This window comes from Scomber scombrus, chromosome 12 (genome assembly GCF_963691925.1).
Source record: "Scomber scombrus chromosome 12, fScoSco1.1, whole genome shotgun sequence".
Lineage (NCBI taxonomy): Eukaryota > Metazoa > Chordata > Actinopteri > Scombriformes > Scombridae > Scomber > Scomber scombrus.
Genome location: NC_084981.1, coordinates 17,605,472 through 17,619,536, shown reverse-complemented (window position 1 = coordinate 17,619,536; position 14,065 = coordinate 17,605,472). Strand labels below are relative to the sequence as shown.

Here is a 14,065-nt window from a genome sequence, read left to right as displayed (position 1 = left end):
AAAATCTCCTGTGTGAAAATAATAACTGATACATACTACCAATGACTGACCAATTTTTTTTATATCATATGCCTTATAAATAATTCCAGACCCCTTTTTTGTACATGAATATGTGTGTATGTGCCTGTGTTTGCTTTTGCATCCATGTAGTGCTCATTTGTTGTCTTTTTGTGCTTTTTTGGTGAATTCCAGATATCGCAGGGCTTTGTTTAACAACTGCACAGAGGGAACTATGTTGCAGTACAGTCCTAAACGACAGAAGTGTCCCAGTCAGGTTCCCAGGGGACTCCAGCTCTTCACATCTGAGGGAACTCTTATAGCAACGCTGGGCAAGAATGTCACCTTCTTGGTCTTTCTGGAAGAGGTGCTGACTTCACTTTAATAAAAAATAATAGTTGTGTGTATTATAGGTTGGTACTTGTATGCTCTTTTTGTTTAGTTTAGTGCATTATTTGGATATTGAGACACTGTCAGAAATGCAGCACAGAGGCTGGAGCACCAGACTATCACTATATAAATATGCAGTGCCATGATTTACCACTTGACCTTGTCTTTGTAGATAATATGGAAAAAGGCACTCTGTTGGGTGTCAGTGAGGACATAGTCAAACAACTGAACGTACAATGTGAGTGACAGTATTTTGTTTTCTTTTTGAAGGGTCTCAGCTCCACGACAAGTGTAACAGTGGACTTTGGTGACGGGACTGCTATATCTTACGTTAACATAAGCTCCATTGATGATGGGGTCAAGCATACCTACAGTAAAGTCGGCATATACCAAGTGTCTGCTACAGCGAGCAACACACTGGGCTTTGACAGAGTGATGCTCTACCTCCACGTCTCCTGTGAGTAACTTAAAAAAAAGTCAGGATGAGTAACAGACCACAGTTAATAGTTGCCGCTGAAGCATAAACAGGATCCAATTATTTTTTAATGTGTTAATTTGAGAAAATTGGCCCTTTTTTCCACTATAATTCAACATAGCTTACTATCAGCATTACTTTAATCACTTGTTAAATACCCCTTTACTATAAGTGTGGATTTAATGTAAACGGCTCATCACTTGCAGTGGCTGACAGCGCAGTTTCCCTGCATCATGATAAGGAGAACTAATTCAGAACTGACTTCATTTTGGTTGATATCATAAAGCAACATTTAAATATAGGCTATAACATTGAACAGTCTTCAAATAGGTCGAAACACTTCATACAAAGTCATACAAAAAAATGGGGCAAACATGCTTGTGACTGTTCTGTAACTTCAATTTGGCTCATTAAAGTTAGACTCCATCCAGTATCTATCCAAACTTTTGAGTATCACTCATACCGCATAGGCATGAAAGACGACTGTTTGTTGTTTCCTCATTGACAGAGAAGAGCAGCAGCGGTCAGTTTGAATTCAGCTCATTATAAGTGATTCCAATGGTGACATTTTCATGGCAGCAAAAAGGATCAAAACAACCACAGACATTTCTCAAACCACTCCTGCCATGTAATCAACTTCTCTACTAAATCCCTATACTCAGTATGTTCCAGTCATCATTGTACCAGAGTATGGTTGAAAACACAGCTTCTGTCAGGGTGCAATATTACATGGAGGCAGTATATTTAGCCAGATGTGGATTTCTATCGTTGTGTGTTTTCTCTTCCCAGGTCAACTTGAACAGATCCAGCTCTCAGCTCCTTCAGTGGTGGTCAAGAACAAAGTGGTCAAACTCACAACAGTGTTACACCCCAGCAATGTGGGAACAGTCACCTACTATTGGTGGTTTGATAACAAAACAGAGGTGAGCTTTATGTTCTTGTTCTCTACCACGCTGTTTATTATCTGAATATAACATGATGGCTCCACAAGTCACATCTCTTTCTCTACTGTCTGTGTCTTTGCCTTTTAGCCTTTGGTGACCCTGGAAGGAGAGATATCCTTCACTTTCTCCAAGGAGGGAAGTCACACTGTCACAGTTCAGGCTTCAGTTGGCAATACTGTCCACCAGGACCAAATGACTGTGGCAGTTTATGGTGAGCCATATTTTTGTTTTTGATTCTCATTTTACTTTTCTAAACATACTCCAACAGCCATGTAATATAACAATAAACTGAAATCTATGGAGTCACTTTTGCATATACAAATATAGAGCAAATTAATACAAGTTTTTAACAATCAACAGAACTCCCAATCAGGTGTTGGTCAGTAGCAGAAACAACTCAGTTGAAAATCTAAATTCACCACCACACACTGAACTGACTTTACTGTGACTGTATTAGGAGTGAACCTGATGCTGCTGGAGCATGTAGGTGAGGGCCTTCAAGCCTAGATATTTGAGATTCATCTTTTTCCAAAAGTTCAGATTTGAGATGAATTGTGTAAATACATTTCACACACATATAGTATTGCATAGGTGATGGTATGGTTCATTTCAACTTTTCATAAAGACTCAAGGACTTCATACATGATCTCACTTGTACTCTGGTCATTTTTCCCCAAGTAATACCAGTATTCTGGAGAATGGATGAAAGTGGATATTATGGATTTGAAGCCATGGAGCAGGAACACTGTGATAGTTAAAATTTATGGGTAGATTTCCTCCCACCACCTGCAAAAGTTTTTAACCTTTGAAGTATTTGACAAAACATATCTCAGGAGTTTGAGCCATATCTCATGGTCTTTATCAGTGGATAGAGGTTGCTCAGTTGTCATGGTGATGGTTTAGTTGTTATCACATGACCTAACTGTGGGATTTGGAGGATGTGAAAATGCCATCCTCAACCAGATGTGGCTGAAAGCACTGTACAGAGTGTATCAAAGGGAATCCATAATTGTATATACACAGATACAAAAACACACATATACACATGCATCATTATTATTATCACTATAGGGCTGTTATGTCAAAATTCAGATACAGTTTTTTGTTTCTGTTTTGAATAGTTTCTAAATATTTCCAAACATGAACATTCATGTAAAAATGCAACATTTTGTACATTTTCTAGGGGCTTTTTTATGTTAATGAAGTAGTTGGCAAAATACTAGATCTCCATTGTATAGAAAGGATGTTTCTAACTGCCAGTAGTGTGAGATCAATATATTTTATCATCTGAACTCCAACTGCCTAAATGTACCTAATAAACAAAGTGAATGTGTAATGATGCATGCACAGACATAAAATATCAAAAACAGATTTAAGAGTTTACAAAGGCAAAACATAAAAACACAATGTCTTTACTACACAAGATGAGCAATAATAATAACATGTCACTCATCATATGTATTTTCTCTAGGTTATAGAAGTTGTGAATTATATGAACATTTCTAAACTCGTTATCAATTTGTATTGGGCAATCATATAACCATGTAAGCCTATCATTTCCATTTCATGTGATGAAAATTACTGATTGCACAGACTCTGTACAGGCGACCTCACAATTAGGGGTAGGCTTATTTGTTAACTGAACTGGATTTTTGTGAAGAGGGCTCCCACATCATGAATAAAAAGAATATTAAGTCTGATTCAAATTTCTGCATTTCAGATTATTTCCGGTCACATGTTTTGGCCTTTTCTTCTAATTTGGATGAGCTGAACCCCGGGGTGTCTGAGTGGAGAGAGGACATCGGGAGAGTGGTGAAGAACTCTGTGGTTCAGGTCAGTTCTACAGCTGCTCGTTCATATTATAAAAACCATAACATAATCAGGAATGAGCTAAATTCCAGAGGACCTCATTCAGATTCTGGCAGTTAACAGCTTTGCTCTAGCCTGGAGTGAAAAATTCAAGTCTCTGTTTAGTGAAGCAATAACATTTCCATTCTTGGTTCTGCTGCATTAGTAATATATGCATGTGGTCTTGTCTCAAGTGTTGCACTCCACTACTTGCAGTGACTTTAATCTCACTCGCTGTATAATTAGTTGTTAACCTCGACACGCTGATGGTACATCACCTGAAGTCATTATTACCAGTACATACTTTCAGCTGAACTTGTCAAAACACTAAAGGGCAGTAAAAGCACTGCCATGGCGGTTGCCATTTGATCTCTGAAGAGTTGAATGCCATTGCCTCAAGAGAACACCAAAACCTCATGTAAAGGGAGCCTAACTGTGGGTAAGTGCATCTGGTTTCCTCTCTCAGACTGTCTGAGGATGTCAAAAACGCAGCATGTTATGTAAAAGACCTGGATACCGAGCTCTATATATATCCTACAGTAGCCTTCAGTATGAAACATTCACTTTGACCTTCTGTCTTGTCAGATATTACCATGGTTTACACCAGGAAACTGACAGGAGACCCCTGGTTATGGCATAAATGCACTAAAAGCCCTGGCCTTTACCAAAGACTGTCAAATTGAACTTGCATGTTTCACGTGATTTGTGCATTATATGTTGACAGTGACTGGTACTTAGGCAAATGATATATGAAGCAGAAAGCCAACACTACTTACTTATTTATACAGTCGACCCCCAAGAATCATATCTCAGGGCCGAAGCGTAGCATATCAACCAAAACAGTGTCAATTAAAAAGCCCTTTAATGAGGTTTTGTTGTTATAATTAAAGGTCACAGGAATCAGTGAAGATCAGCTCCTGGTCACAGTGCTTCCAGGTTTACCAACCACAGCAGAGATTTTCATTGTGCCTGAGAGGACGTCAAGGCAGAGAGCTGTGGATGAAAAGTGGGCACACCTGGATCAGGTACAGCTTTGTCAAAGTCTTATTTTAATGGTCTGTGGCAGATGTTCAGTGCAATGTGGTTTTCTGACATAATTAAAAGTGCACAAAAGTACGCTGAGGAAGTCAAGAGACTCTCTAGAGAAAACATCCCTGGAGAATATGTCATTTACTTTGTAATGCAATACTACTGAGTTTTTTTTTTAAAAGGAGAGCATATTTTATGATTTTTGGACATTTGTCTCAGCAGGAGGTGCATTTTAACGGCACTGTCTCTCTGTTTGTGCACAGCATTTAAAGTATTTATGAGCAGTATTCAAAATAAAGTGAACAGATAAAAGTGGCTACCCCTGTCATTTCAACCCCTACCTAAGCCATACAACTATTACATTACTATACAGATGTATATGGACCAAACCTTGTATTTACATTCTGTAACCCATTTTATTGTTTACTTATGTGTTTAATTTAACTACACAGTCACTTGAGATATGAAAGTTCTACCAGCAGCAAAAATAATCAAACATTTACATTGGAATTTTCCAGTTCTTTTGCATAGTGTTGTACATTTTATATACACTTCCAGGAAGCCATTGGTTTCCATTCATTTCAGCACAACACAGAAATGTATTTTTAGAGACTAAAGCTTGACTTAAAACTTCTTTTGGTGAGGTAATACATCACAATGAGCATAATGTCTGCATTTGTTTTTGTCAAAGTTTGATTATTGTTGCATGGTAATGCAGTTTTAAGAGCAACTTGATTTGGAAAGTCTGCACTCCATCGCCACGCAACAATAAGGTTAACTTTGACAAAAACAAATGCGGACATGATGCTTATTGTGATGGATTACCCAAGTCAACCAAGTTTAAAGTCTTTGCAAATGTATTTTCATACTGCAGTCAAAAGAATGGACAACACTGGCTGCCTGGTAGGTAGGGAAATCACTATAGAATGCCAAGGAAAAGGTCAGCGGTAATGAAGAGTGTACTTCTTTGTTTTTTTGCACTAATTGGGCTAAAACATGCAGAAACTCTGGTGTGGTCCATTAAGAGAAAACAAAAAGAACAAGAAGAATATGTTTTGTGTAGCCTCACTGTTATTAGTCTGCAGGCACAAAAGCTCCATCTCATATAGCTACAAAAGACATCCTCCTCATTTATATTCCTAAAGTATACACTTTCGATTCCCTGTAGAGTCATTCAATTAAAGAGCATGTTCTCATTGTTATTGATTTTACTGTATTCATCACTTTATAATGATTTCATCATGCAATACAAACTTAAATTGTTAATTTCAATTGGTTTTCTTTGCCACCCAGCAAACAACCCCTCCCCCCCATTTGACTCATTGTATCATAGCAGCTCAAATTTGTCGTAATTATATTTTGTGTCTTTATTGCCTAAGTGCTTAATGACTTTACATTCCAACACATTCTCTTAGTATTTCAATCTCTCATGAAGTGTAATGCATAATATCAACACTAGAGGGCAATGTCTTCCCATATAAAAGCACCCAACCAGCATCAGCAGTGAAATAATACACAGCATCTCAGTACATGTTATATATCCACTGTCACCTTTTCAGAAGTTTTGAGTCTTGCATAAACCTTTACATAGTAATAACTTCATAATCATATCAAGTCACAACGCTGCATGCATGCCATTGTTTTCTTACAACAGAATAAGATCCTTGTGTCTTCTATGGTGCACTCACAACTGATCTTTTATCATATTATAAATAGCTATTAAACATGTAAACAAAACATTAAAACAGGATTGTTTTGGAAACCTCGGCTAGACAAGCTAATTTGTTCATCATGAGAGATAGGGTAGCGATGTATCACAAGTAAACATAATTTTGCTGGCTCACAGTCAGTCTTGAACTAACTTAATAGGTATTTAATTACATTGATGCATCATATAATTGGCACCATCGAGGAAGGAGACACACTGGGGCAGGTGGCCTGGATTGGGAATTAAAGAGATGTATTTATCTAAAGCCTGTCTGATTACCTGGCAGAACCACACAGACAATAGGGGTAATAAATCTTCAGTTCACTGTTTTAATCTCCTGTGAATGAGTTGCAGTGTGGATGCATTGAGTAAGTGTGTGCCCAAACACACGTGCATGTGTTGAGTTTATGTGTGGAGCAGCTTATTAAAATGTGTAATAGATTTACTGACCCTGATATGCCACGAGAACAAAAAGTAATTATTCATACTGTGTAGAGCAGTCTAATTTTAACCAGTGGAAAGATTTTAGAAAGAGCGAGATGGAATTAGTGAGGCATGGCTAAGGACTCAAATGGGCTCTGGGAAGGAATTTTGGTCTCTTGTTAAACGACTGCTTCATCTAGGTGTGAAAATCACCGTAACTTCAGGTAAATCAGGGAAAAAAATTAAAACAGCAATTTTATGATATTAGAAAATACTTTGATTTCCAATAGCTCTGCCTCACTGAACTTTTTAATCAGTGCTTTTTGTTGTGATAGAAAGAGCAAAAGATTTAATTTCTTTAAATGTCACAGCCACATCATAAGCAGAGTGCCCTTTTACCTGCTAGGGTTTCCATCGGCATTAACAGCCTGCTTGGTTTTTGCTTTGGGTGCAGCAGGTTTGGGTTTTCCGTGTCATATCAACATTTGCTCCTCTTTAGAGGGGAGAAAAAATTCTGATTCATAATTCAGGCTGTTAGATGAAATGACTGCGGCTGAAATATTGATGACAGTGGAATATTGCTGTGCAGCCGCCGCTAACAGTCTTCTCTGCTCTGTCACTCCTCCTCATAGATTTCTCAGGTTCTGCTAAGTGCTCTGAACCAAGACATCATCCAGTTCACACCCAGACCAGGAGTGCAGGTGAACGTGTACGCCACACGGCTGTCTCCAGGTCAGTCTGCTATCTCTGCCGCACACCTACCTAGAATTTATGGCTGTCCCATCCATTTTTGGAAAAAAGATAGGCTGTGTTTACTTTTTCCAGATTAGAGATGAAGATGAAGAATTGTAAGGTGTTGCTTGACATTTGCTGTCTCAGTCAGCTACACAAGACAGCTGTGATTCTTTATTTTTATATAATAAGATTAAATGTAATTATATGCATACATGTACATATTAATTTCAAACATAAGATAAAAAAAACGTATTTGTTTTCATTTGGCCTGCATGTGCACTCATATTCTTTCTTGTCTTTGTCCTTCAAAGCTCCTCTTGTGGACAGCAGTCACAGTGGCCACAGCAGCACTGCAGTCATCATGCTTGTATCTGTCGTGGTGATGGGCTTGGCTGTCTTTGTAATATATAAATTTAAAAGGTACGGTATACTGGATATATTATATCATAACTGTAGCCTATTGAGCACAGTCAAAGGGAAACTGTTTTTCATACTCATATCATTGCAAATATATATGATGTTGTTTTGTTTGTACGTGTGTTTGCATAACGGCCCTGTTTAGAGTCGGCCCCATTATCTACAAGTAAGCACCTTAGTGAGCTCCTAAAACTTTCTAGAAGTATTCAGACTCCATATATCTCTGAGTTATGGACAGCCACAACACAATAATAGCTCGAGAAATGAGACAATTCCCCTCTGTCTCAATCTGCAGAATATTACAGGGAATGACAGTCTAATCAATTCTCCCAGAGTGCTGAATGGGTGTCAGAGACCTGCAGTTATCAATATTCATCTATCTGACAATGTGAGGGTTGACCTTTTGGAAATGCTAAACACAACCATTCAAGGTGAGGGATACTCTGCAGAATGGCAGGAAAGGTTGAAGAGATAAGTCCTGATACAACATATATTATACAGTGAGGGGCATACAGTAAATAGTATCCTCTACTACAGGTAATCCTCATGCCAATCACACGGAAATGCTGTAGCTCTTCTGTAATTTGCAGAATTTTACTCATCATCAAGTAAAAACATGACTCAACTGTGACATTCAGAATCATAATTACTACAATAAGAAATCAACTCTGAGTTTGAAAATCCGCCTCAAATATCACAGCACCAGCTGCAGCACAAAACCACGAGGGGAGAATATGAAATTAGAAAATGCAAGATGCTAGTTTTAAGCAGAATTGGGGGTGCATCTGAGGGGATGAAAAATTGATTGAAAACTGAGGTGAACAATATGAAATTGAGAGTGCAATGCCCAGCGGAATGCAAAATGCCCTAGTTTCTAGCTTTCAAGCAATCCTCTCCCATACTTAACTGTTAAAAATTGTGTGACACATTATGCTTAGTGAACGCATTAGTGAAACAGACCTGATGGCAGGTCTCCATTAACTTGCCTTTTTTTTCCTTTTCTTTTTTTCTTTTTCTTTCCTCTGCACAACCTGAAGGAAGATCCCAGGCATCAACACATATACGGCGGAGCAGCCTGACAAAGAACAAGAGGTCATCCCAACAGTGACCTCCATAGCCGTCCCAAACCCTGAGGGGGATAAGCTGACCTCGCTGGATCATGTGGATGTACAGTTGGACTCAAGAAGCAGAGGTATTGTTGTGTCTATTTCCTCTTTAAAGCTGCAGGCATTCTTCACATTTTCTTCAGTTTATGTTGGAAGATAAATCTCTGATATTTATCTAGTGTTGTTTCTATCACTCTAATCACCATCAGCATTGAATATGTCGGTTTACAAAACAAGTAACCAAACATTTGATGTGATAAAAACTGCAGAATTACTGAAAGGGTAAGTTCACACATATTATATAAGCAAATATTTACTCATTCACCTCAGTTGGCATTTAGCTGTCCAGATAGTTTTGGATTTATTTATCAAGTTTTTGAAATCTCCAAGTTTACTTCCTCTACCAATCGTGCAATGAAGGAGATTTTTTTTCTTGTATCTTTCATTTCTGAAACCATTTCTTCATTACTCTCAATAATCCACAGAACACACTGTGAACAATTTTCATACAGACGAGGTAGTAGAAAGCTGTTCCAATGTTTGTGGATTATCCAGAGTGAACGAATAGTCACGTCACATCCTGTGATTATTCACAGGATAATAAATGCGTTTCCTGCCTTTGTGTAATCACCTGCCCACCTCCAACAGAATAGTCTGTCACATTTCTCTTGGTTCAACTTTTTGTTTTTTGCTTTTCACAGGAAAGTCAGTAATGCCCTGTTTGTGTGTGTGTAAGTGTACTCATCCCTCTAGCTGACCCACATACTAGGTCAGCTATTCACTTACAAAATAATAAGTTTGGTTAAGACAATTACTTGGAGGAAGCCAAGAAAAAAAATTCTTAGGATAAACTGAATGCCTACAGCATTTCTTGCCTTTCTTCTATTTGGTGTACAATTGAACAGCGGTACATTTAATCTGCATGTTTTACCCAAAGATTTATTTTTACAGTTTTGATGTCTGATATGTAGAGATGTCCTGTAATTCTACGTGGGATGGGTCAAACCAGCAATGTGCCATCAGCTTGTTTTGTACAATATTACACAATCAGACTACAAAATGCTCCGCTTGCATTCACCGCCTACAATTTGTGTCTCTCTGCTCATGTTTATGTACTGATACCTTAAATCTTCAGCTCAGAAACCACACTGTACTTAAGTACCACAAGGGATAAGTTAGAAAATGTGTTACGTAAAGTGGGTGAACCGACTCTTTTGAAAAGAAAGTTGTCACAAAAGTCATGACAGTATATTAAAAACAGAATTGCTAAAGAGGCACAGAGGTCATACGTTGAAGCTCACTGACGGGAGGAAAACTTTATATTCACTCATTGTGAAGTGCCCATGCTCTCCCCTCCCCATATTACTTCATGAGTTGTCAAGATAGTTATTATTATGTGCTGTATATTTATGTATTTGCCAACCTGAGTTTGTCATAGCGACGTATTAGTATTCTCAGGTAAGTGAGGCACAATCGAGTGCGAGCTAAAGTGATGAGAATGTCTAGGTGAATTATTTGACCCAATAAAATAATTTGTGCATCAGGAAAGTAGCGGAGTGGTGAAAGCATTTTCATCAAGAAATATCTATGAAGTTCCAGTTGATTTACTTCCACCCGTAGCTAAACAATCGACCCATCCAAGATAAATGTGTTTGCCTGCAAAAAATACACCCCTATGCAAATAGCTACATAAAATTCCTCCTCTGTCTTTTTTCCTTTCTTCTCCCTTGCCAGGCTACCTGCCATCTCACACAGACATCAAGCTCTCTGATGAAGCGCCCCATGTGTTTTAATGTTGAGAGTCTATGACCGACTCGAAAGCAATACATCTTCTTTGGCAGTTACTTCCAGCAAGCTATGAAACCACGGTCACAATGAATGGTCTCGAGTGTTTTGCTACCCATGCATGGATGGACCAGTTCACACTGTGCTGCCTAATCCCTCTGAGGAGACTGTACAGATTTATACTTGCTTCTTGAAAAGGGACACTTTTTGACTGAAAATACTTGTATTTTTGCAAGGACATTGATCTTTTTATGTAAATAATGTACATCCATAATGGAAAAGTAAAAGTTATTTGTCTTGGCTGGTTACAGCTGCGTCTGCTCAAATATGAAAATATCAAACAGCAGAACAGAAGCGATGTATAATAATATCTCCAAATATGCTCATATTTCTGTTCTTCAGGCTTGTGTTTGTGAAGTTTCCTTTGTTTAACTGTGTGGAAACAGCTTATCTGAGTAAGACAGTGAGGGAACCAGATTCATTAAGCTCTGTACAATCAGTAAATCTTATCACGAGATTCTCATCAAATGAAAGCTTGCAATATCCAGGAGATGAAGGATGGCTCCGAATCCCAGATCAGTGTATTCCATCAAGCCTGTCTCTTTGTCGCTCAAAATGTTATATATGTCACAACAAAATAAGCGCAGAAGATCAAAGTGCTGGATACACTGGATAGGTATATGAGCATCTTGTTTGTGCTGAGCAATCCCTCTTATGTAGGGGACTCAAATAAGTTGTTTTTAGTGGCACCGGAATGATTAATGTTAAACCTACTCTAAAACAGATTATACACAAATCTTCTGTCTCATGTAAATTATGCATTTGGATTATTGTTGGAGCAACAATCTTATATTTGATTGTTTTCAGTTTGATTGTTGCCAGGAGCATTCCTTGTACATTCTGGTTTCTATAAAGAGAACAAAATGTAAATTTTCTGAATAATTCCTGTGTAAACGACAGTGCAGCAAACACTTGCTGTAATGCAGTAAAAAGTGCTACAGTGCCACATCCATATTTTAAACAATTACTCATTAGTTCAAGATTTATTAGCTATTCTTTTGACGCAGATACTAGATTTACCAACACAGTAAGACTCCTTGACACAGTTACACATTTGTTTTGTTGCTTTTCTTTGAACTGATTTCACTGTGAAGGTTGTGCCGCCTCGTTTAAGGATCTTTAACAACACTGAAACTATAACTGATTTCAATGGAAACATGTTCTTTATTCAGGTTGTTTTAAATGTACTGTTTTATTTATTCTGGACTGTTTATCTACCACAATGAGAGCATCGTCAACACAGGGCATTTCCTCAGTTTACAGTGATGCAGAGGAGCCTGCAGTCTGTTCTAGGTTTGCCCCCAAGGACAAAAGGCTGTGAATTTGTTCATCTCCTTAGCTGCGAGGGACACAGAGATAGAGAAGATGTATCTCCTGTCAACAAGGCTCAGCCTACGCGCACAGCTTTGGTCAGCTGCTGTCTCTTTGGTATAAGTACTGAAGTTCTTCTTCATCAAACTTTTCTTTTTAAGTGTTGTCAGCATCATATGTCAGTGAGACAAATTGACTAGAGGCTTCTCCACACTTCCTCCCTGCAATCCTCCGAAGCATAAATAACTCGTCATCAGATGCTCGCTCTCTCTGCACCGATTTATTTTAGTTTTATTTTATGCTTGTTATTTATTTAACAGATTTTTGTTAAGCCCCAATAATCAACCTGTGAATACAGTTGTGAACATATTTGCATGATGTTATTTTTCCTCTTTCAAGATACTGAAAATCTGTCTTAATTAGGAAAAAATGAAGTATTAGAAGATGTTTCTCAGAGGCTAGGCAACTCATTCATTACAAGTGATGTGATTATTCAGTGGGTTGTTAGTATGTTTTTCATCTGATCTTGCAGAAGTAACCATGGTTGCAGAATAAAACAGAAACACAAAAATAAACAGCAACATTTTGCTGTCTTCATTTTATTGAAATCCATGTGGTTGACTGCAGCTGTTATGTGTGTCTGACCTTTGATTTAGTCAATCACTGGACTCCATGAAGGGCAAAACTATGACTTCACTTCAGCTGGCTGTGAGAAACTGGTAGTTTTGATCGACACATGCTTTCACTTTGTCAAATTTGTTGTTTTTTCTGCTTTGTCACTAACGAGTGTTGCTTAGCATGCCAAAGTTTCAGTGCACCCATTTGCATGATACAATGGGGCCAAGCGGGAGGACAATGAAAAGCACCAAGTAGCATGGAGTGATTCTAATGGGCTGGTTTCTTGACTCTCCCACTGTGCAACAAATTAATTATCCCCTCTCCAGGAAATCAACACACACACACACACACAATCAGGGAAGATTTTCCCCGACTGAGTAGCACCTTGAATGAAAAATGTCCCACAACAACATCCCACAGCAATATTGTGTTAGCCACAGTGTGAAATTGATGAGCATGTTTCCTTTCATTGAGTGCTACATTACAGTGTCTGCCTGCAACGAATCATCCATTAGTGATTGTCACCGTTCAATTTGATTGTGCAATGCGGAACATCCCAGGGCAGTTAGAGAAAGGCCTTGGTGTTAATTTAGACTGAGAGCAGGAGCGAGAATAAGACTCTCGGGGCGTTAATAGCTGTTGGAGTGATGAAGATTGGTGTGTGATATGAAGCTGTTGAAGTGGCAAACAAAATGCAAAATAGAGGAACAAGGGCCTTGTTGCTGCGGCTTTGTGTGTGAAGAGTTATTTCAGCCAATCAGCCACACAGTGCTGTCCTCCAACCTAACCGTCTCTTTGCCATTTTAATGTGCAACACCTTTTTTTGCTGTCTGAGGACAGAGAAGAAGCAATACTCAGGTTAGTAGTTCTTTTACAAAATCATCTGTTTCTCATCGTTCGACTACAGCCTCAGTAATTGTTCCCATTAAATAGAAACCACCTGTAATTGGCAACCTGAGTGATAGAGTGATAGAGGTAAAGTGAAGCTCAGTCTGAGTGTCAGATGGGAATCTTCACATGTGTGTTATCACACTTCTACCCATTAAATTCTACTTCAGAGCCTTTGAGGGATCATTAAAAGAGGTATGCAGAGACTGATACACTGGCTGCTACAAGGCACCTGTGTTTTAGATAAGACAACGGCTACATTGTAAAAGCAAAGCTTCATGAACCCATTTTTTTTAGGTTTATGTCATGACAATGCAGACATTTCTCATTC

At 38.4% G+C, this 14,065-nt stretch overlaps 1 protein-coding gene across 1 annotated transcript in view; it reads left to right on the top strand.

Moving 5' to 3' along the window:
* Nucleotides 1-10,865, top strand: part of LOC133991497 (VPS10 domain-containing receptor SorCS1-like) — a 41,458-nt gene extending 30,593 nt beyond the window's left edge. Inside the window, exons 18-27 of the mRNA XM_062429929.1 lie at nucleotides 193-364; nucleotides 658-844; nucleotides 1,652-1,785; nucleotides 1,894-2,017; nucleotides 3,527-3,639; nucleotides 4,545-4,679; nucleotides 7,447-7,546; nucleotides 7,861-7,969; nucleotides 9,004-9,158; nucleotides 10,807-10,865. Coding sequence (XP_062285913.1) covers nucleotides 193-364; nucleotides 658-844; nucleotides 1,652-1,785; nucleotides 1,894-2,017; nucleotides 3,527-3,639; nucleotides 4,545-4,679; nucleotides 7,447-7,546; nucleotides 7,861-7,969; nucleotides 9,004-9,158; nucleotides 10,807-10,865 — 1,288 coding nt within the window. The remainder of the gene's footprint in view (nucleotides 1-192; nucleotides 365-657; nucleotides 845-1,651; nucleotides 1,786-1,893; nucleotides 2,018-3,526; nucleotides 3,640-4,544; nucleotides 4,680-7,446; nucleotides 7,547-7,860; nucleotides 7,970-9,003; nucleotides 9,159-10,806) is intronic.
* The last annotated feature ends 3,200 nt before the right edge of the window (nucleotides 10,866-14,065 follow it).